Raw genomic sequence first — 20,138 nt, forward strand, 5'->3', positions numbered from 1 at the left:
GCAAGAATAGAAAGAAGACTAAAAAGGAAACACCCAGCTGATCTCATAAAGGATATAAACTAAAAAACGCGAAGATGGCACCCCGCTGGGGGTAACCATCCACATGCTATTCAATCATATGTTATAACATTTTACCTAATGTCCCACTGGACAAATTGTAAAATTAAAAATAAACAATATAATAATAAAAAAAAAAAAAATTTATACCTGTTAATTCAGTGTAAATTCAGTTGAACCACCCCTATTGTCGTAAAAGAAATCAGGGGATCGATCACTTCGTGGCGTCGATTATCTAATCGTAACGGGAATTTACGACTCCCGTTCACGTGCTTTCTCGCGATCGCGTCTCTCCGCGAATGGTCGAATAAACATTATCATAAATTGTTGCTTCGCCCTTAATACATTTAATAGGTTAAGCCGAAAACTATTCGCCAATGACAGATATATCGATCGTAAGCCAAAATATCATCGTGCGCACGCTATAGAGCGACACGAACTGAGAGTAGAACACAAACTACAACCTTTGATATACAACCTCACGAAAACGTCAGTGCCGTCAACGAACGCAGACTGTTGGCAAACACCAGTGTGTGTGTACCATAACAAAGCGCGCGTGTCAAGAACACAGCCAAGCCCAAGTCATATGGCCGGCAAGATACAAAGATTTACGACTAAAAAGCCTATTCGAATACGCCGATGTATCGTCAAAATACGATCCCAGCCAACCCCATTACACACAGCCTTTGATTTAAATGGCAGCGACGCGAAGAAAAAAGTCATCGAGTGTAAAAAACGCGAGATAGTAGAAAAAGTGAGTGTTTTTGTAAATACGAAAAGACGTGACTGTTATTGAAATATTAGGTAAAGTGTCTTTCTTTCGGAAACGTGTTTTTTTACAACAGTGCACATTCGTACAAACGTGAAACCAAGTCTGTGAAATGTCACGGTGTTTATCTCAACAGAACAAAATGGATCGTACGTAGTTCGACGAAATAATATAAAACAAAAAACGTTGTGCGTCTATTATTTCCTCATAAAACGAAAGAAACTTTTTTGGACAACCTAAAATACGTAATTTTGTGTGTTACACCGGATCAATTGCGTAGTAGTGATACACATATACGAGTGTGAGTATGTGCGCGTACGCAGCATCTCGTAGAACGAAAGAATGTCACTGTTCCATAGGGTGAGACTAGAAGAGTGTTGAAACACGTGTAATGGGTATCTATGAACATCTTGTAAATCACATATTAAATAAATACAAAATTATTTTATTATCATCTCTACACGTAATGTAAATGTTCCTACATATTTATTTCGGCGATTACGATCCATAATTCTCAACAATTGTTTATTAGTACAAAGTGACGGTTGGTTGACTGTTTCACGGAGGCTTGTGCATTTTTACAAAGAGATTAAGATTTCATTAAGAGATTAACCAATTAAAAAAAAAAAATCCCAACAAAGTTCGACTTTGTGCGCTTCCAAATGCTATCTCCATCTCTCTCCCTCTCTTTCTCTCTCTTTAGAATCAAAATCATCCCCCGAGGGATTTCTCGTGGCGCGAGAAAGAGGAGGATGTGGAGGCGGGAGAAAAGAGATCGGAGAAGTTGGCGAAACGAAGGCAAAACGTTCGTCCAAGAGTGCACGGGAGTAGGCAGAAGAAAGGGCGGGGAACGCGAGGCGAGAGGGAAAGTGCAACTCGTCGTTGTTAGAGGGGAGAAACGTAAAAGCGAAACATCGTCGTTGGAAACTGGCGCCTGGCTCGCGAATGGGGAAGCTGCGCGTGAAGAGAGAACCGACGAAGTGGCGAACGGAAGTGGAGGAGAGAGGTGGAAGAGGTAAAAGTGGTGTAGCACCGTGCGAACCAGCCGCCGTTCTTTCGCCCTGGCGTTCGTGCGTGTGTTGCGAACGCTCGATGTTTGTATCGCACGACGTGTGTTTCTGAACTAGCTGGCGCGCACAGTTACGGCCACTTTGTCGCCGTGTACTTTGGGAAATTTCCAGTTTCGGTGTCCCTTTCCCACCCGCGCTCCAGCACACCAGGTACGGCGAATCGTTTCGTCTGAATGGCTACGAGACGATTCGTGCGGAATTTAGGGATATTCGGGACAATTTCGCGATTTTAGCCAGACTAAAGGCTGAAACTACCTGTCTCTGGGACGTGCAACGATCCAGCACGTCTGCTACACGGAAATCGAACCTGCGTTGGAGTTTCGATTTCTCGAGGTAGATGTGTTTAAACCGAATTCTACTCAATTCGATTTCCTTCTTTTCCCATTTTTTTGTTTCCTTTTAAGTCGATAGAAAGAAATTGTTGACTGCGAGGAAACGTTTAATTGCTTTAAAATGAAGTTTTCTGGATTCCTTCTTTTTATACTTTAACCGAAGAGATCGTCATGATTAAGAGAAAGAAAGTTTATCACGATGCAATAAATACTTTAAGTTCTTTAAACTTTACAAAGTTATAGGATCAAAGAGAAGGGAGAAGCAGGGATGGAACAATATCAAGTACATCGTTGGAATCTCTTTTTACTAGCTACGAGACAACAGAAGACAACAGAATTCGGTAACGTAATGAATGAGAAATAATTGAAAGTGAACTATGAAAGAACTGGCGAAAATACAAATCAGGATATAACTGGTTTACGTTCGACTCACACGATCGCTCTTTTTCTCTTCGGTACTAAAAAAACAGACAGCCGCTTCTGACAAACATAGAATCACACGCAGAAAAAGAAATCACGATAAAAGAGAAAAGCTTAAAAAACCTAAAAATATTCTCTGGAACCTGAAAAATCAGCAAGTCGACACGGTTACATAGTATTCAAATCACGACCAGAGGTTCCTCGTCCAAGCCACGTAGGAGCGCAATAAAATTCCGCACAAGTAAATCGAGGACAGCAACGACACGAGAACATCGAGTCCCGGGACTGGACGTTCGAATCAGAAGGCCATTTCCGGCCTGGAGGCCACGGATGCAGTTCAGAAGTGGCACTTTTCTACGCGTCACGAAGCTCGATGCGGTGGTACTTCTCGTCGAAACGGTCGCGTTCGATCACGAATGATCGTGCCATTCGGCCCGACTCTGTATCGAACCAGTAAACGTTTTACGTTAGCCGAACGACTCTTTTCCATATTTTATGGAATCGCTCTAAAAGATGTAAGACCGTAGCGCGCGAAGCGAAGCCTCGGAAAGAACACGTCGATAATTTAATAGGGTAATTAACAGTTAAAAATTCCAACGTGGACTTTATAGTTCTTTTAAGTGCCCAGACTGGAACAGAACGTTTTATGGTCGCAGGATTGAAACGCAGGAAAATTTTAGAGGAAAATAAATAGCAGTGATCCTGGAATTTTCAACGTGCCCATTTCGATAAGTCTTTGTTTTTAGAATTTCTGTTTGAAAGTTATCTTTGAGATTTTTGAACTTTACAAACTCGAGGTACAACATTTTAATGAAAATATGATATGATACGGAGATATGTTTCGTTTTTAAAAATATCGAACATTGCGAAAGGTACTCGAAAGCACACTAATTATGATCTCGTTTGTAGATCTAAGTACAGCGCGTGAATCGTTTACTTCGGACGTGGATTCTGTCTGTTGAGGTGTCGTTAGTTGCAGCAAAAATTTATGTATTAATATATCACAAACTGAATGACAGAAGATAGTCGCATCCAGAACTTACGACGAATGGATACTTCGAATTGCTGCTGAGAATTTGCATGATCGACAAGGAACCTCGTTTCGGCATATTTAAGCGACTTGTTCGGGGAGAAAGTGAAGAATTAAAGGAGAAAGTGTAGAGTTCAAGGAGAATTCATAAACGAACGATAATAAACACTTGTTCTAGACTAGAGACAATCTCAACCTGTACATATCAAATATATCTACTTATTAGCAACCATATATTAATTTATTTGCTATATAATTGACTCTGACAACGTTCTCAAGATTCTAGCTATTATAACACTTCGACTCATAAACACAACGAAATAGATAGCCAATCATTCCATACTTTCTGCATTAAACACGCATTTAACACTTTCGCTACTATGCACGCGTCGTTGCGACAAAACTATTTAGAAAAATAAAAATCACAACGAACATGAACGTATCGAAACGAACGTTATCAGCGAAAATAAATGCCTATCTTGATGAAAACATACGCAACAATTCCAGAGATACAATAACGCACGTGTTAAATGAGAAAAATCAACTGCGCTATAACACGAAGATCAAAGATCCTAAACACGCGGTCTCTGTTCGCGTGTTCGAATTCCATGCGTTTCCGTGTCCCGATGTGACGCGACATCGCGTGGACGAATAAACGGCCGCGGGAACAAATCGAGTTAAAAGCCGGACTGCCGTGAAAAGGGACCATGATCCAATTACCCCGTTTTCCGTTTCGAAACTCGCGTTCGTTTCGGGCCGCACGAACGCCTCACCCAGGATTATCCCTGTGGCCGCTTCCTAATCCCTCTTGCACTCTGTTTGAGCTATTATTCAGACGGCCGCGCTCTGCAAATGTGCCTGCAACGACAAAGAACCTTCGCAAACACGTGTCTCACACGGTGAATGATGCGGATAAGCTCGCTTGGCTTAGGTCGCGCGATCATTCACCATCGCGCATGGAACGTCTCTACGTCGCATCGTCTTGTGTTTGAGCGTCATACTGCTCGATCTACGGATCGTGTTTGAGCTGTTGAGTAGTCGAGAACGAGGATAATGTTTGGCGTAGAGGAAACTGTGTGCTGAACATTGTGTACGTGCGATGATGAGTGTTTAGAATTATTAGGGTTCGATGCAAACGGGCAAACCCTGTCGTGTGTTCGTTTCATGCGAGTGTCGGTAATGGGTTAGCTTGTACGAAGGAATATACGAGAAAGTGTTATTTTATTTATTAAAATTATTGAAAGCATATTACGTCGTATTGTATAAAATTTCAGACGTTTGGTCATTTTTACACTTACAAGCAATATGTTCGTTGATTTACGAGAAGGAATTACTATTTTTCTGATCTTTGATTTTATCATCTTCTAGAAATGTAACGTTCGATGGTTCAACTATAACGTTCGAATTAGTTCGCGATCGATGTAAAATTCGAAGAAAAGAAGATGATATATGCGAGTAACGCGAGAAGAATCTACGATCGTGATTTCTATAAACAAATAATTTACAAAATCAATTCAATTTGCGCGAAAACAAGCAAAAATCGTCGGAGGGAAGCCGGAAGGAAGCGAAGCTCTATGAAAGTTCATCGCGCGTTATCGTTTTCGACAACAGGCAGCCGAGCTTCTGAAATTCCAAGTTATCGACAAAGATGAAGTTGGTGCGGCTGAAATTTATCACAACCACGCCTTAAAGCACGCCTCGCGGGCTTCCAACGTGAATTCAATGAGCCAACTACCATGGTCTACCGATCAACCATTGAAATATCGCAACGATCGCAATAAATATCCAATTTAAACGTCTTTATACCATAAACGTGCTAGAAACAAGGACGATTCGTTTAATCAACGATCTGATTAGAAAAGAGGAAGGATAACAGGCAATTTCTATCCCCCCCAAAAAATAATTAAAATTAGTTTGAACGATTATTTCGTTTCACGTAATAAGCTACACGGAACAAACACAGACGTTTAAACGAAATATATTAAATTTACATGGCGGAACGGCGAACAAAGCGGACGAAACTTGTACTTTTACGCGATAAGATTCTGTGTTTCGCGCAGTCAACATTGTTTATGGAACCACGGTACAGCGACGCGGTATTTACGCGAGAAGAAAGGTGAGACGACCAGATATTTAAACGACCCGGGTCCACAGAGAGGCAGGTGTTTTTCCGGTGTTTATGGGGAACGTCAAGAAAACGCGAATATCATCCTTTAAACGAGCCTCTGTTCTTTACTATCTCTAAACTCAAACCAACCACCTGCTCGACAATCTTCGCGAATTAAAATACGTACGCTACCGTTTAAACGTAACTTGTTTATTTTTCGCATGATGTATTCTAATTGCAAAATTATAAATTGCACAATCGAATCGCAATGATCGTATTCCTTATAATTATCAAAGCTACGTATAATAGAATATCGTGACACGAATAAGTTGATCTTTAAACTATAATGATAAAATATACATAAATTTATAATACGCAACAATATGGATGTTTCTACTCGGGAAATTTTTTTTATGTTTGCGGAAGCTACAAATTATTCGCTGAAATCCGCTGGCTTGGAGATATTTTCCTGGCAAAGCGTAACGATTCAATATCTTTTGCTTCGTGTAGGGCATTTTAAAAGCTAATAATGCACCGTGTGGTCAGGGTATTACAGGCCGCGAAACGCAATATTCTAAAGTATAGCATTTAAACCGGTGACCAAAGACTTCCGTTCCTTTCTCGTCGTAAACGTAATGGAAAAACCGGTGCACGCATGTAGATTAATTCGATCGAGTCAAAAAACGTTCTCCTATTCATGGAACGTATATAAAATAAACAATTTATTAGTTTATTAGAAAGAAAAGAAAATAAGTAATAACCGATATTAAACGAGGAGTTTAGAAAAAGAAATTGGTATAAGAATGGTAGAATTTTAAAAATTCGAAGAAACTGTAGGTCAAGTGAACCTTCGACTGTAGACTGTACGCTTCTGAGTGTAGTCTCTAATTTTGAATTTTTATTTCATTAGCATAATTTAACACAGAATTCTACAAGCCCCAGCGTTTGAGAGTTCCTTTACCGGAGAAACTTCTTTAAAATTTTCTTAAAAAGCTCCAACAAAGTATGAATTTTATATACATGTACCGCTTTTTGTGTATTTGTCTAACTTCTGGGAAAGAAACGCGACTCTACGAATGTTCCACCGGAGTCTTCAACTAACAACGACAATAAATAACAACGATATTACTGAAATGTTAGTAAGAAAGAGAAGACAAAGTTCACGTGGCTCGTACGTGTCCGACAGACTTCTGTTCCAGTTTCCCGCTACATGACGCGCTATTAAGTCAATTTATTGTTTACTCGTTTTATTAGCTGACGGCTTGATGCGCTCTTCCTTTATGTATTTATTATACAACGGCTCTATTCATTACTCTACATCGCGAAATTCCCGGCACGGAACGTTCGTTCCATTATTCCTTACACGGTTGCTTACTCCACTTTCGCGTTTTGCGTAAATGACGTAAATTAAAATAAAACACAGATTCCTCTTCCTGCAACCATTTCGGGCTACTATTATTTATCAACTAATAATATCAACGAAGCGATAAGTTACAAGTTGCAGATTGTAGAATTCCCTTTCGCAAATTTTCGAGTTTAATCGCAATAGGATAATTGAGATAGAATATATGACGAGTGTTCATACGATTTGACATTTCTATCGAAGCAAGTGGAAAGATGGAATCTAAACGGGGATTTGTTCTACCCAGTAAATATCGTAACGAGCATTACACGTTGGATATTTTATACATTTTTACGTATTATTTCACGCAAACGTACCACGAATGTAAGAACATCTTCAATTAGATAACTTCTGACGCGTAAAATTTACTTCGAGAATTTGATTCGTTTTATTATCAAAATCTATTGCTATAGCACTCTTCATAGCGAAAATATTCTATGTACTATTTGAAAGCTGAGAAGACCGAAGTTTCATTATATCTTTTATGTAACCTTTGTTTTTCCTCGTTCAACAACCTGTGCTCGATACGGCTTCACGTACGAGAAACAAGACACAGTAAGCTTCGAATATTCCGACGTATCTCGAAAAATGGAAAGATGCTAAACAAGATAATTCAACTAAGGAGGCTAATCTAATGCGAGAGGAATTTATTAATATTAATAAATTGTAGCTTGTGACTAAAGTTTCACTAACGATGTTACTTCAATTACGCAAGAAGGCACACGGTGTGCACGCGTCAACTTATTGTTCTTTAACAGTTCTGTGTTTTCGATCGACGCAACGATTCGACGCTATCCGGATGAATGGAAAGGCGAGGATCGTTAACCAAGCTGGCAAAAACCATTTTCCGTGATTAACGACGGTATCGAACGAACTGAATCCGAATATCGTCGTTCAATTTTCCAAATCGTTCGCAGGAACAACCAAAAGATCGAACGCGGGGTGGCAAAACCGAGTTCGATTACGAACCTGCGTCACCCGGCTCGATATATCGTCGATTCGATCTTAATTGCCTTTTCAATCCCGGAATGTTCATTCGACTATCGAAATTTCAATTAAAATTATCGCTGTCCCGATTACACGGAACCGTTCCAGGACCCAATCGAACACTCGCTTTGTGTTGTACGGGCTTATACCGATCTTTCTGAAACAATACCGCGTTCGAGTGGCTGAATCCGCTTCCGCCCTCTTTTTAATTCTATTCTGTGTTCCCGCGCGAATAATAAGTTCGACCAATAAGTTGGAACGAAGCGCGTTAAAACTTCATCGCGTTCGATCAAGCACAATGCTGACTGGATAATAGACAAATGAAAAGACGCTTGGAGAATCTCGATGCGATCGGATTGACACAGATACCACTCATCTTTGTTCTCGTGATGCGTTTTAGAATAATCCTTCGAATCCTTAGATCGGATAATTGCAGCTTTCGTTTTCTTATTTCCTATCCATTTGTAATTACATCTGAGGCCGTTTAACGTGTAAGTGCCCAAGAAATACTCTCGATGTTCAACGATATAATTTATTTAATAACCAACGGTCAACAATCAACAATCCACGCTTTTCGACTATGTTTGCTTCGCTGTTACACTGTACCCTTCGCACTTCGCTGTTCAAAACCGAATGAATCTTTGAACAGATTCTTTTCTATTGTTGCCCCTCGATATCTCCACTACGCGCGCGTTTGTTAGACGTCCGCGACCGTTGCCAAGTATGCATTCTTCCGAATATTCGGCCGAAGGACCGTAGGGATATCGATGATACATTAGGCGTGTCGGCCTTGCGCTTCGATGGTATAGCTCTTTGTGTCGCGAAGCCGTCGCAAAGTTCCGTCGTCGAGTGCCGCCACACATCTATTCGAAAGGGAAAAAGATCGTAGTTGAGGATAAAATAGGACGAAACGAATGGTAATTTTCACGCAGTAGCTAGGTATCGTGGACGGATTGCGTAAGAAATATCAGGTGTACCGTAAACAATGTTGCGAGAGAACCTAAGTGCCGACAGGCCAAAAGGGTCTGGAAATGTGTCTTTGGTCTTTCAGTCGAATAGTTAGGCGGTGCTACTATACATACATGGTGGGACTATGAGAAATGACAAAGGGATGCTTAAGGGAAAAGGACGAATTAACAGACAGTCGTTAACTGAGAGTCGAGTTGTGAGGAGCCGAGAGTTGAGTTGCCAAGTTGTTACGAGTTGTAAACTATTAGTTGTGAGTTGTGAATTATCTGTTTAGTTGCCTTAGTTATAGCACATTACTGTATGTAGTTCACGTTAAATAACCATCGTTTCCTGTTTAATCCATTGAGAATAGATCCATCTATCGATAAATTTACCATTTAGGATAGTAATCATGGGAAACCCTAATTTCTAATATTTTTGAATAAATAAATCCTATAGTAGGAGTAAAATAATCGAAAGAAATTCTCGAAAAGTTAGCCCTTCTATATAGTGTCAGACACTGTATAATTTTTCTATTTGCCTGATTTCACATTTCGTCCTTCAAATTCGAATTATTAGTCGCGTTTTTCATCGTTGTAAGACGATGATCGATAGAATCGACGAACAGGACCGTGGCGAATGCGTTCGGAAAGATTTAGGCTCAAATGGGGCAACTCTATTTCCGACGCGAAACAAGCGGCTCGTTGTTAACCTCGTTAGCGAATCGTCGGAACTATTAAACGAGGTCGCCCGCGGGGAAAAGCTTGCGTTTGATTCACGTGCGCAAAAATACACTCGTGGGAAGGTAAACGGCAAGAAATTTCTCCCGCGAATGCGCGCGCCGTTAATCCTCCCGTTTTCATGCCACTTCTTTCACGAACGTTCTATCCAAAAGCAAAAACGATTTCCCTTTTCTTCCCCTTCGCCGCCTTTACTTTACTTTCTACCTTTTTCTTTTTTATTATTGTTATTTAATTTGTACTTTGCAATTCGTCCAGCTGGACATTTTTCTAGCTTTCTACCTTTTAACCGCGATCTTTTAAAACGAACGCGGTTATGACAACAGCGACATATTTGACATTTTCGTTTCGCCACATATTCCGGATTTTCGCCTTCAAATCGGATAATCTAAGTCGACGATGAACCTACGGTTGATTCAACAAGTTGAATTAATTGCTCGACTATGGAAATTGAACAAATCGCATAATATACGTGCTTGGTAATAATATGGACGAGCAAATACCGTTTTATATCGATGTGCCATTTATATAAAGCCATAGTAGATACAACGCGACACCGTAGTCAGAAGAGGAAAATTTCTACCGCGTGACTCTATAACAATTTGACAGCTAGAAACGACGGTCGAATAACAAGAAGTGCGTGTACCGGATGAATGAAACGAAACGTCGAACGCAATCTTTAATAAGAGAGCGTTTTTACGGCCGCGATTCGAGTTTCGCGCGGCCGTGTTACGCGTGCCTGGAATTACACGATGAACCGAGAACCAGTTTCGCCGTTTCATAGTCGATTAATCTCCGACGCGAAAGTGCTGGACGGGTTTTCCATTAGAAACCCTGACCGAACGGAATACTGCGAGACTGATCAACATTCTGCGTTTTATCTCTTCAGGATTGAATGTAAACAAGTGTGACGTAAGTATTAAACGACATTCTTGCATTATCGGCAATATTCCCGATGCTTAATGACGTGTTTTATATAGTGAAAACTTGTAAAAGTACTATGACGTGTAATTTGTACAGCACTTACAATCTCTGAGAATTAAATAGCCGAGAATATGTTTATAACACGAAGAGAACGACCAAAAGAACGCTCGTTAACAAGTCACCATTTACGTGCATCGCGTAACATCTTAGAAGATCTGAACGAGCTATGATTTTTAAGGGCAATGAGTATAAAAGAAGAAGAACACACGCGACTATACGTAACGATCATAGTCGACGATTCCTATCGAATTTCGATGGAATTTTAACAAATACCGATCGATATCACGTTCAAATATCGTTAGCGATGTACGTGGACGCTATAGTAGACTTTATTCGTTTGGTAGATGTACAAAACACACAAAGCGCTATAAGCAACCAGATAGCCGTGTTGTTACGAACGTTCTAACGCTACGTTAAGGTACAAATAACATTAGCAAACGTAGGCAGAGTTTCGAATACATAGATTGTTTCTTTGTCAATTATTACTTTTGTCAAATATTATTACACGTTAAATGGTGGTATGTATGTATATTTAACAAGAAACTCGATTTTCAAACGAATTCGTTCAATAAACGTTTGGTTAATATAGTGAAGAAATATTCGTATATAAATACTCGAATTGCCACGTTACATCTCGCTACATTTTTCAGTTTCCAGTTTGTCATGTAGCGAAGAACATTCAATAAAATGCAAAGTTACGCAACCGGTGTTGCGATAACCATGCCGGTCCCCTCGAAAAACATTAAAGCCGTCTATGATTTTTCAAGCGTGTACGAGCGCATTACGAGAGGGTGTAACCATCCGCACTGTGTACTCGCGTGCACTTCCTGATTTATGGACAAAGCTCGTCGACCGCGGAAGGTGTATCGCGTTCAAATATCGGAAACCGGTCCATTGTACACATTCGGGTACGGCGTTGATGATTCAAAACGCGCGTTCGCGTTACCATTATTTACAATATAACCATTTACGTAGAAACCTTCCTGGCCGGCCAATTAAATCAATTACCAAAAAAAAAAAAAGAAAAAAGATGCCTACGTTATCGACGAAATTTTACGCAGACCAATGATGAACAAATGGTCGAATGAAATAGCAAGAAATATGGAAAATTTGTGGGAAAATTAAAGATAGCGATTGAACGTTATGTTTATCGTGAGAACTCCTAGTTGATACAATTAACGAATAACAAGGAGAAATAATACCAATGTAAAATAGAGGTAAAAATGAAATTTTGTATCTTTCCATGCGTTCCTATTTCACTTCCTATTGTTATCCTGTAGTTGTTACTATCAGTAAATGATAACGATGAATAATCTGATAATTTGTTAACCAAATGGAAAAGAATATACGGAAAATTTTAAACAAGATAAGATGTAAAAATAAAATGTAATTTTCTCGTATTCTATCCTTTATTTATACCTTGTGGATACGAATAGCAAGCAATAACGAACACTCGAACGACAATTGTTATCACCTAATTCGTTTCCAACGGGGACGAGGTAAGTTTTGGTGTCGTCGCTGGGAACGAGAGACGTGTCATTTAGCCGGTGTTCGAGATAATGAAATTTAAACGAAGCACTCGGGGGCGAGCGTAACCGCTCCGAAATTTCCATAAAGTTTCGCCGGTGAAGCGTGTGCACGAGCGCACGCGTGCGGCCCTGCAGCAAAATTCGTCGTTGGAAATAATTGTAGATTTCCCCGGTGTAACACACGTACACGCGTTTTTATAGTTCTACGTGTTTCTTTTTCCTTCTTTCACTTTTTCGCTTTCATAAGCAATTTTATGTTTATTTTGATCAATACTCTCCTTCTCCTCCTCGCGTCATTATTCTAAACATCAACGGCAGAGAATACGAAACAAGGCGACATCTTGTTCCGCCGTATCATAAAAGATAGTTAATCGAAAGATATTAAAATAACGAAAAAAGATTGATATTAAAAGATATTGAACTTAGCGAAGAATACATTACGTTGTATTTTTATAACATTCTTTGATATATATATATACTGGTGGAACAACAATCTTATCATTCAACTCGATATAAGATAAAAAGAATAAACAGATGAAAATCTTGAAAGAAATAGTGATAGTACGTTAACCTTCGCCACGAAAAAGTAAAAAAAAATATATTTTTACTCCATGTGGTAACAAAATTCACTTGATCTTGCGGGTTTCCGTATGAACCAAAATAAATTTTAACATATTAATAGAACATAAATATATTATATATGGAAATTACCGGTGTACAGTCTGATTGAATAATACACGTAAACGTAGACCTACTCTTCCAAGGGTTAAAGTTCACGGAATGCAGGTTTCGTAACGCGTTAAGGTGAACAAAGCGTGAATTCGGTAAATATCACAATGCATTCGAACCGGATGCTAATGACGCCCTCTTCTCGGTGAAATCACATGACAAGGATAATTCGTCTACAGCTAAACGCCACTCGTAGCTGCGAAATATCTAGCGGCTATTTTCATCGGCGTTCTAGCAGTAAATATTATGTACCAGTCAGCGACGATCGACTTGGGAGTTAACGGAACAGTGTAAGGATGTTATTGAATAAACAGAGAATGGAATGTCTGACAAAAAATCGATACACGCGTCTCCTAGGTTGATTCTACGTCTTATACGATTGTACTAATATCAGCTAAATTTAACAAGTTAAAAAATTATAAACGCTAACAAATTCTTTTACGTTATCAATTGGTAAATTATTGTGTAAGAAAATAGTTCTTGATTATCCTATTTGACATAAGATTGTAAAATTATAAAGAATTTTGTAACTTGTCAAATCACTATTATTATTATAAATTATCGTGCAAAAATATTCTAGTAGTAAAATAAGATCGTTACAACTTCTCTTTCGATATTTATGTTTATAAGAAATACGATATGTAATAAGAAATACATGCTCTCGATTTCTGCTATGATTATGCATTATTTGGTATAAAAAGAATGATTAATGCGGAAGCTACGAGTTTATAATCTGTGCACACGTTGATCTATTCGGTAGATGCGTGACCCTGAACTGACGTTAAACATGAAAATAGAATAAATTTCGATAATGGATAAATTTGACAAAGAGCACGACGCGTCACTGAATATAATGCATCGATGACCTAAGATGCGTTACATTAAACATACACACACGTATATACGTATTAGTATTATCCATCGTGAGACTATGAGACTCACCACTCCCGTGAATCCCACGGTTAAAAAAATGCTGGCTGGCATCTGTGACATAACCTATCTGCGGTCCGCTTGGCGACATGGTAATCACGAAAAGCGTGCTGATGTCTTTTGTTTCGTACAAGAGTCATACTGTATTCATAGGGAGCATTCGCAAATATGGTTCTATTAAATTCAAACAGAGTCGGAATCACGAAACAGAGAAGCGAGGTACACGCGACTCATACGCGTGGTATGGTCATTGACGCATCAGGTGTCAGTCACCTCGAAAGGGTACGCAAGTCTCACGTGTGCGCCTTGTACGATGGTCCTCAAGAGCAATTTCAAAGCACGTGTCACGATTACAGCCATCTTTCCGACTATCCACGATGTGTTTTTGCGCACAGTTATGCTCGTATATGTCAAACAAAGTGGAATTAAAACTCACCGATCTTTCCTGGTAAACGCGTTGTGGCTGATACTCCTTACTCGTCCTTCGTCTCGTTGTCCTCTCCTGCTCGTCCTCTTCTGCCTTTCACCGTTTCGCAATGTGTCAGCAAAAGAATCGGTCGGAATACCAGATTTGGTACAGTCACTTGTCACGAGTACGGTACACGATAATCACTGCGACGAAACCGAGAGTCGAACATAAACGTCATATAACCGTACCGGTACGAACACACTACGAAACGCGGTACGAACACGACTGCTCTACACCGTACCATAGATCAGCTGCTACTATAGCAGCGCTACCGCGCTGCACGGCACGCGCTTGAACTAAATGGTGGGGGAAGGGCGGGAACGCGCTAGTCAAGAGTAATATTGGTGGTATTTCGAGTCCCAGACTGTATCATTGATCCGAAATTGCAAATGAAAATGAGCGCTGAAATAAAAATCTTTCCGATTAATAAAAGAGGACTGCACAAATTTTTATGTGTTTATATGTGTATATGAAACTATTAAATCACTATATCATATATGGATTTAGATAAAATCTTAAACACTCGTGAGAATGGAATCCATGTATTTTAAATAAGAGATATCTGTTTTCGAGATGCCTAATCATGATATAGGCGTATAACAATATGTATGAATATGTATTTATCACTGTATGTAAAATAATACCTTAATTAATTATTACCTGCAATAGATAAAGTACAACATTTACTTTTCAATTATGATTAGTTGATAATAGATAAATTGGTGTGTACATAAACGAGTATACAGCCACCGATCAGGTATAGAATAGATTTATTAGCACCAACAAAGTGCAAAATAAACCTATTACCCAACGTACCTTTTTGTTCATGGTTTCGGGGTCATTAGAGTTCATTTACCATTTTAGTGTCATTTTCAACGTTGCCGAATCGGCGCAGAATCAGATTACGGTACCTCCAGCGATTGGAATTAAAACTAACTTCTAACATGACATTACCATGAAGTTGCAAATAAGGTATAGGCACCAACGAGGTGCAAAACCTCGTCTGTGCTATAGGCACGTATAAGACAGAACCACGGTTGTATACACAGGTCTAGTTACTCCCGTGGAAAGGATAAGGCTCTTAGACAGCGGCAAATGTTGTTCAATTTATCCGCAGTAAAGCGCTCTAATCAAACGAGGGTTAGGTTGACTAACGCCATCGTGTAAAAGTAGCCTGGACCCGGTTGCTCCTCGACTTGTCGATTGAGACTCGACTCACAATGGAAGGAACAAACGGCACCACGATAACATTGACTAAGAATAGAATTGTAAGTCTCGACACTCATATACCGGAGCCTAGGGGTAACCGTCCAAAAATTGAGTCGTAATTAGTTGTGAAAAATCAACATGAAAGATAAAAAGGTTCTCATCACGATCATATACACAGGTCTGAAACTCTAATAGAGGAGATAAGGCTCTTAGTGATCGAACAATGTTCGTTAATTTCACCGCAGTAGGGCACTTCAATCGAGAAATTAGGATTCGTCGTGTAACGCCATTATGTAAAAGCCCAGATCTTGTTGTCTCTGCCTTTATTGACCTTTGATTTTAATTTTTCATGACTAGACACAACTCAATTTTTGAACGGTTTAGCCTAATTATGAAATCCACTTATATGATCGTGGATCAGACCACAGTTTTTTTATATGATTCTGACCCAGATTGTACCTCGTCGGCGGTATAGTATATGATGACATATGTAATAAACGGTTAATGGTGATCTACCTTTTATCTTATTGATAAAAATGTGGAGGAGATATTTGTTGAGAAATCTGTAAAAATATAAATATACATATAAATAAATAAATCAAAGTTGAATATATGTATATTAATGATATAAAGATATTTTCACAGTTAAATGTAGTAAATCATAACAGGTAATGTGCTTTCTCGAAATCATACTATTCTGTTACAAATATAATTTGCATTATCCTTTTTTTATTTAAAATAGTGTATTTCGTTTGTAGCCCATATCGCATGCGTAAAAAATGAGATATAGAGAGCAGAATTTTGATTGTGTTTTTCTAGATAACTTCATTCGTCACTAAACTGTGCGATATAACCTAACATCTTGTATACAATGTCATCATTTGAAACAAAACTATATTATTGATATTAGTTAAAAATTATGGCTTCTGATTCAAAAATATTGTGTTTTCGTCATTGCTGTCCAAAAAGCATATTCTGTAAAACCGTTCCAGAAATATGCCCAATTTGTCAATTATGTATTACAGAATATAAAATAATGCCCTTTCTTGTTCCATATCCATATAAAAATGCAGCGTGTGAACCAAATTCTATAGTTGTAAGGCCAGCTAATGGCAATTTTTTAACTGATTATCATATCGTAAATGATTTGCATATAGGAATAACTAACATGAATGGCCTTGTTTTTGAATACGACAAAGAGGGTTTAATACTAAATGATTGTTCAAGATGGACAAATTGCATTGCGATAAATGTAATCCCTTCATCTTGGAACAGTCATTGGAACGAAACGTTAAAAATAATGTTAAAAGACTCAAAATGGAAATCTGAAAGTTATGATGAAATCTCAATGAATTGTTTTAACTTCGTTATAGAGTTTATAAATAATTTGAAATATATGAATATGAACTTTACAAATAAAGAAACTATATGCGAAAAGTTAATATTACCAAAACTTAGAGATGCTCTTACATATAATTTTTTATTTATGAAATTAGAAAGTAATGAATTTTTTATATCTTAAGAAAAGTTCATTTTCTATATTTACTTTCTACATAGATTTATATGTATTATTGGTATTATATAGATCTCTATGTATTTGCCTCTTAAAATCATTATATAAGTATATTTTTCACACATATTATATATTTATAATTATTACAATAAATCATTTGTATATATTTAATGAAATGCTTCATTTTTTTAATCCTAGAATACTTTGGTAATAAAATGAATTATAACAAGATCAGATTGCCTTTATTAGGCAGAAATTATAGACAAGGTTTCCTACAATTATTAAGAAATCTTTCAACAAGCAATGATCAATACAAATTTGATGTCATTGTTATTGGTGGTGGTCATGCTGGAACAGAAGCTTGTGCAGCAGCTGCTAGGATGGGTGCAAAAACATTATTAGTTACTCATAAGAAAAGCACGATAGGTATCATTTTTAAGTTTTAATATTAGTTTCTCTTTTAATATTAAAGATTATTGAATAAAAATTATGACAATACTTTAATAGGAGAAATGTCATGTAATCCATCCTTTGGTGGAATTGGAAAAGGGAACCTTATGAGAGAAGTAGATGCTTTAGATGGTGTTTGTTGCCGTATCTGTGATATCTCTGGAATTCATTATAAAATCCTAAATAGTTCTAAAGGGCCAGCTGTATGGGGATATAGAGCTCAAATTGATCGTGTCTTATATAAGAAGCACCTGCAGAAGGAGCTTTTCAATACACCTGGTTTACAAATATATGAATCCTCTGTGGAAGATTTAATTGTACATGGAGATTCTCCGAGTTGTCATGGAATAATCCTTAGTATGCTTATTCTTTTAAATTGGATATATGTATTTTATTAATTTTTAAACAAATAAAATATTCATGGAAATCATGTTTCAGGGGATGGGACAAAAATATACAGCGATACAGTTGTCATAACAACAGGTACTTTTCTAAAAGGTCAAATTAATATTGGGCTAGAAAAAAGACCTGCTGGTAGATTCGGTGATGAACCCAGCATTGGATTAGCAAACACGTTAGAAACAACTGGATTTAGGATGGGAAGATTAAAAACTGGTAATTGTCATAATCATGTTTTATATACTTTATTTACAGGCTCTAAATGTTCTCATGTTTTAAAATATTTTTCTAGGTACACCACCGCGGTTAGAAAAATCTACTATCGATTTTTCCAAATGTGATGTACGTAAACCAGACGAAGTATCAACGCCATTTTCATTCATGAATGATACTGTCTGGTTACCCGTAGAACAGCAAATAAATTGTTATCTAACATATACAAACGAAGCTGTCTCAAAAATTATAAAAGACAACATGCATTGTAATTTACACGTTACAGAGGAGATATCAGGACCACGGTATTGTCCAAGTATAGAAAGCAAAGTTCTTAAGTTTAATGCACATGAACACCAAATTTGGCTGGAACCTGAAGGTTTAGATTCACCCTTAACATACCCTTCAGGATTATCGTGTACACTTCCAGCAGAGAAACAAGAAGAACTTATTAAATGTATTCCAGGATTAGAAAATGCGAAAATGGGTAAATCTGTTCCCTTTATGATATACATATGTATATACTGACACTCCATGTTTTTAAATATATTAATACAACGTTGTAATCTTATGCGCAGTGAGACCAGGTTATGGAGTTGAGTATGATTATATTGACCCAAAAGAATTACATGTTACGTTAGAGACCAAAAGGATTCCAGGGCTATTTCTTGCTGGGCAAATAAATGGTACAACTGGTTACGAAGAAGCAGCTGCACAAGGAATTATAGCAGGTGTTAATGCTGCGGCCAAGGTCTTTATCACCCATTTTTTATTATAAACTTTTTAAATTAATAACGAAGAAATTCATTGTTTTATTTCATCGAATGATCTATTTACTAGGTTCTTAATAAAAAGCCATTGATAATAAGTCGAACAGAAGGATATATCGGCGTACTCATTGATGATCTTACTACGCTTGGTACAAATGAACCATATAGAATGTTCACCAGTCGTGCAGAATTTCGATTAAGTCTACGACCAGATAATGCAGATCAAAGGCTTACCAAAAAGGGATATGAAAGTGGTTGCGTATCAGAGGAAAGAATGATAAAAACAGAAGCAATTTTATCCAGACTAACAGAAAATATAGAGTTGTTTAAAAATGAAATTCATCACAATGCAAAGTGGTGTCAATTATTGGGTATTCCAGCTTCTAAGAATCCCAATTTAAGATCTGGTTTTGATATGATACAGTTTTATGACATTGATTTATTTATCAAAGCATTTCCTGACCGCTTTGGACATCTTGCAGATGATCCAATTATTTCAAGAAGATTAAAGGTAGCAATATTTTGTTGCAAGTGATATTTTTAAACTAGTACGGCCTATCATCTTTTATTATGACCATCTATTTGATCTTATAGATAGAAGCATTGTATGCAGATCCCTTAAAGAAATTGGAGAAAGAAATCAGTGAAATTCGCAAAAACGAACAGATGCTTATCCCGCCATCCATAGACTATAGCTTGTAAGTTAATTATCTGAAATATAAATTGTGATATTTATCAAGTGCAGTTATCTTTACTAATGACTGAATGTGTTTTGATATAGACCTCAATTAAGTTTATCCCTGGAGGAAAGAGAAAAACTGTCTGAGTTTCAACCATATACAGTAAGTGTAGAAATAAATCTTCATAATTTTCGCAATAATTACCCTTATTATTTCTTCTGCATAGATTGCTGCAGCCAGTCGTATTCAAGGAGTCACTCCACCTGCTATTTTGCGTTTAATAAATTATATACGGAAAAATATACAGGAAAATGTACAGAATAGAGCTAGAAAATCATCTTTTATAACAAGTCGACTTTAATAGGAAATCAATTAAAATAAATAGCCGATCAAATCATATA

The 20,138-nt window shown here is 37.7% G+C and overlaps 2 protein-coding genes across 4 annotated transcripts in view; one reads left to right on the forward strand and one right to left on the reverse strand.

The window, feature by feature from the left end:
- The window catches only part of LOC122577919 (protein-tyrosine sulfotransferase), a 179,021-nt gene extending 164,265 nt beyond the window's left edge, over window positions 1-14,756 (reverse strand). For all 3 annotated transcript variants that reach the window (XM_043749624.1, XM_043749623.1, XM_043749622.1), the window contains exon 1: window positions 14,471-14,756. The gene's annotated coding sequence lies outside the window, so the exon portion shown is untranslated. The remainder of the gene's footprint in view (window positions 1-14,470) is intronic.
- Window positions 14,757-15,898: 1,142 nt separating this feature from the next.
- On the forward strand, window positions 15,899-20,136 carry LOC122577916 (protein MTO1 homolog, mitochondrial). The gene is made up of 10 exons (XM_043749620.1): window positions 15,899-16,380; window positions 17,424-17,651; window positions 17,733-18,032; window positions 18,114-18,290; window positions 18,367-18,774; window positions 18,866-19,038; window positions 19,128-19,568; window positions 19,652-19,755; window positions 19,839-19,899; window positions 19,964-20,136. Exons 2-10 carry the CDS (start codon window positions 17,441-17,443, stop codon window positions 20,096-20,098), a joined length of 2,010 nt encoding a protein of 669 aa, XP_043605555.1. The 5' UTR covers window positions 15,899-16,380; window positions 17,424-17,440; the 3' UTR covers window positions 20,099-20,136.
- The last annotated feature ends 2 nt before the right edge of the window (window positions 20,137-20,138 follow it).

The sequence above is a fragment of the Bombus pyrosoma genome, linkage group LG3 (assembly GCF_014825855.1).
Source record: "Bombus pyrosoma isolate SC7728 linkage group LG3, ASM1482585v1, whole genome shotgun sequence".
Classification (NCBI taxonomy): Eukaryota; Metazoa; Arthropoda; class Insecta; order Hymenoptera; family Apidae; genus Bombus; species Bombus pyrosoma.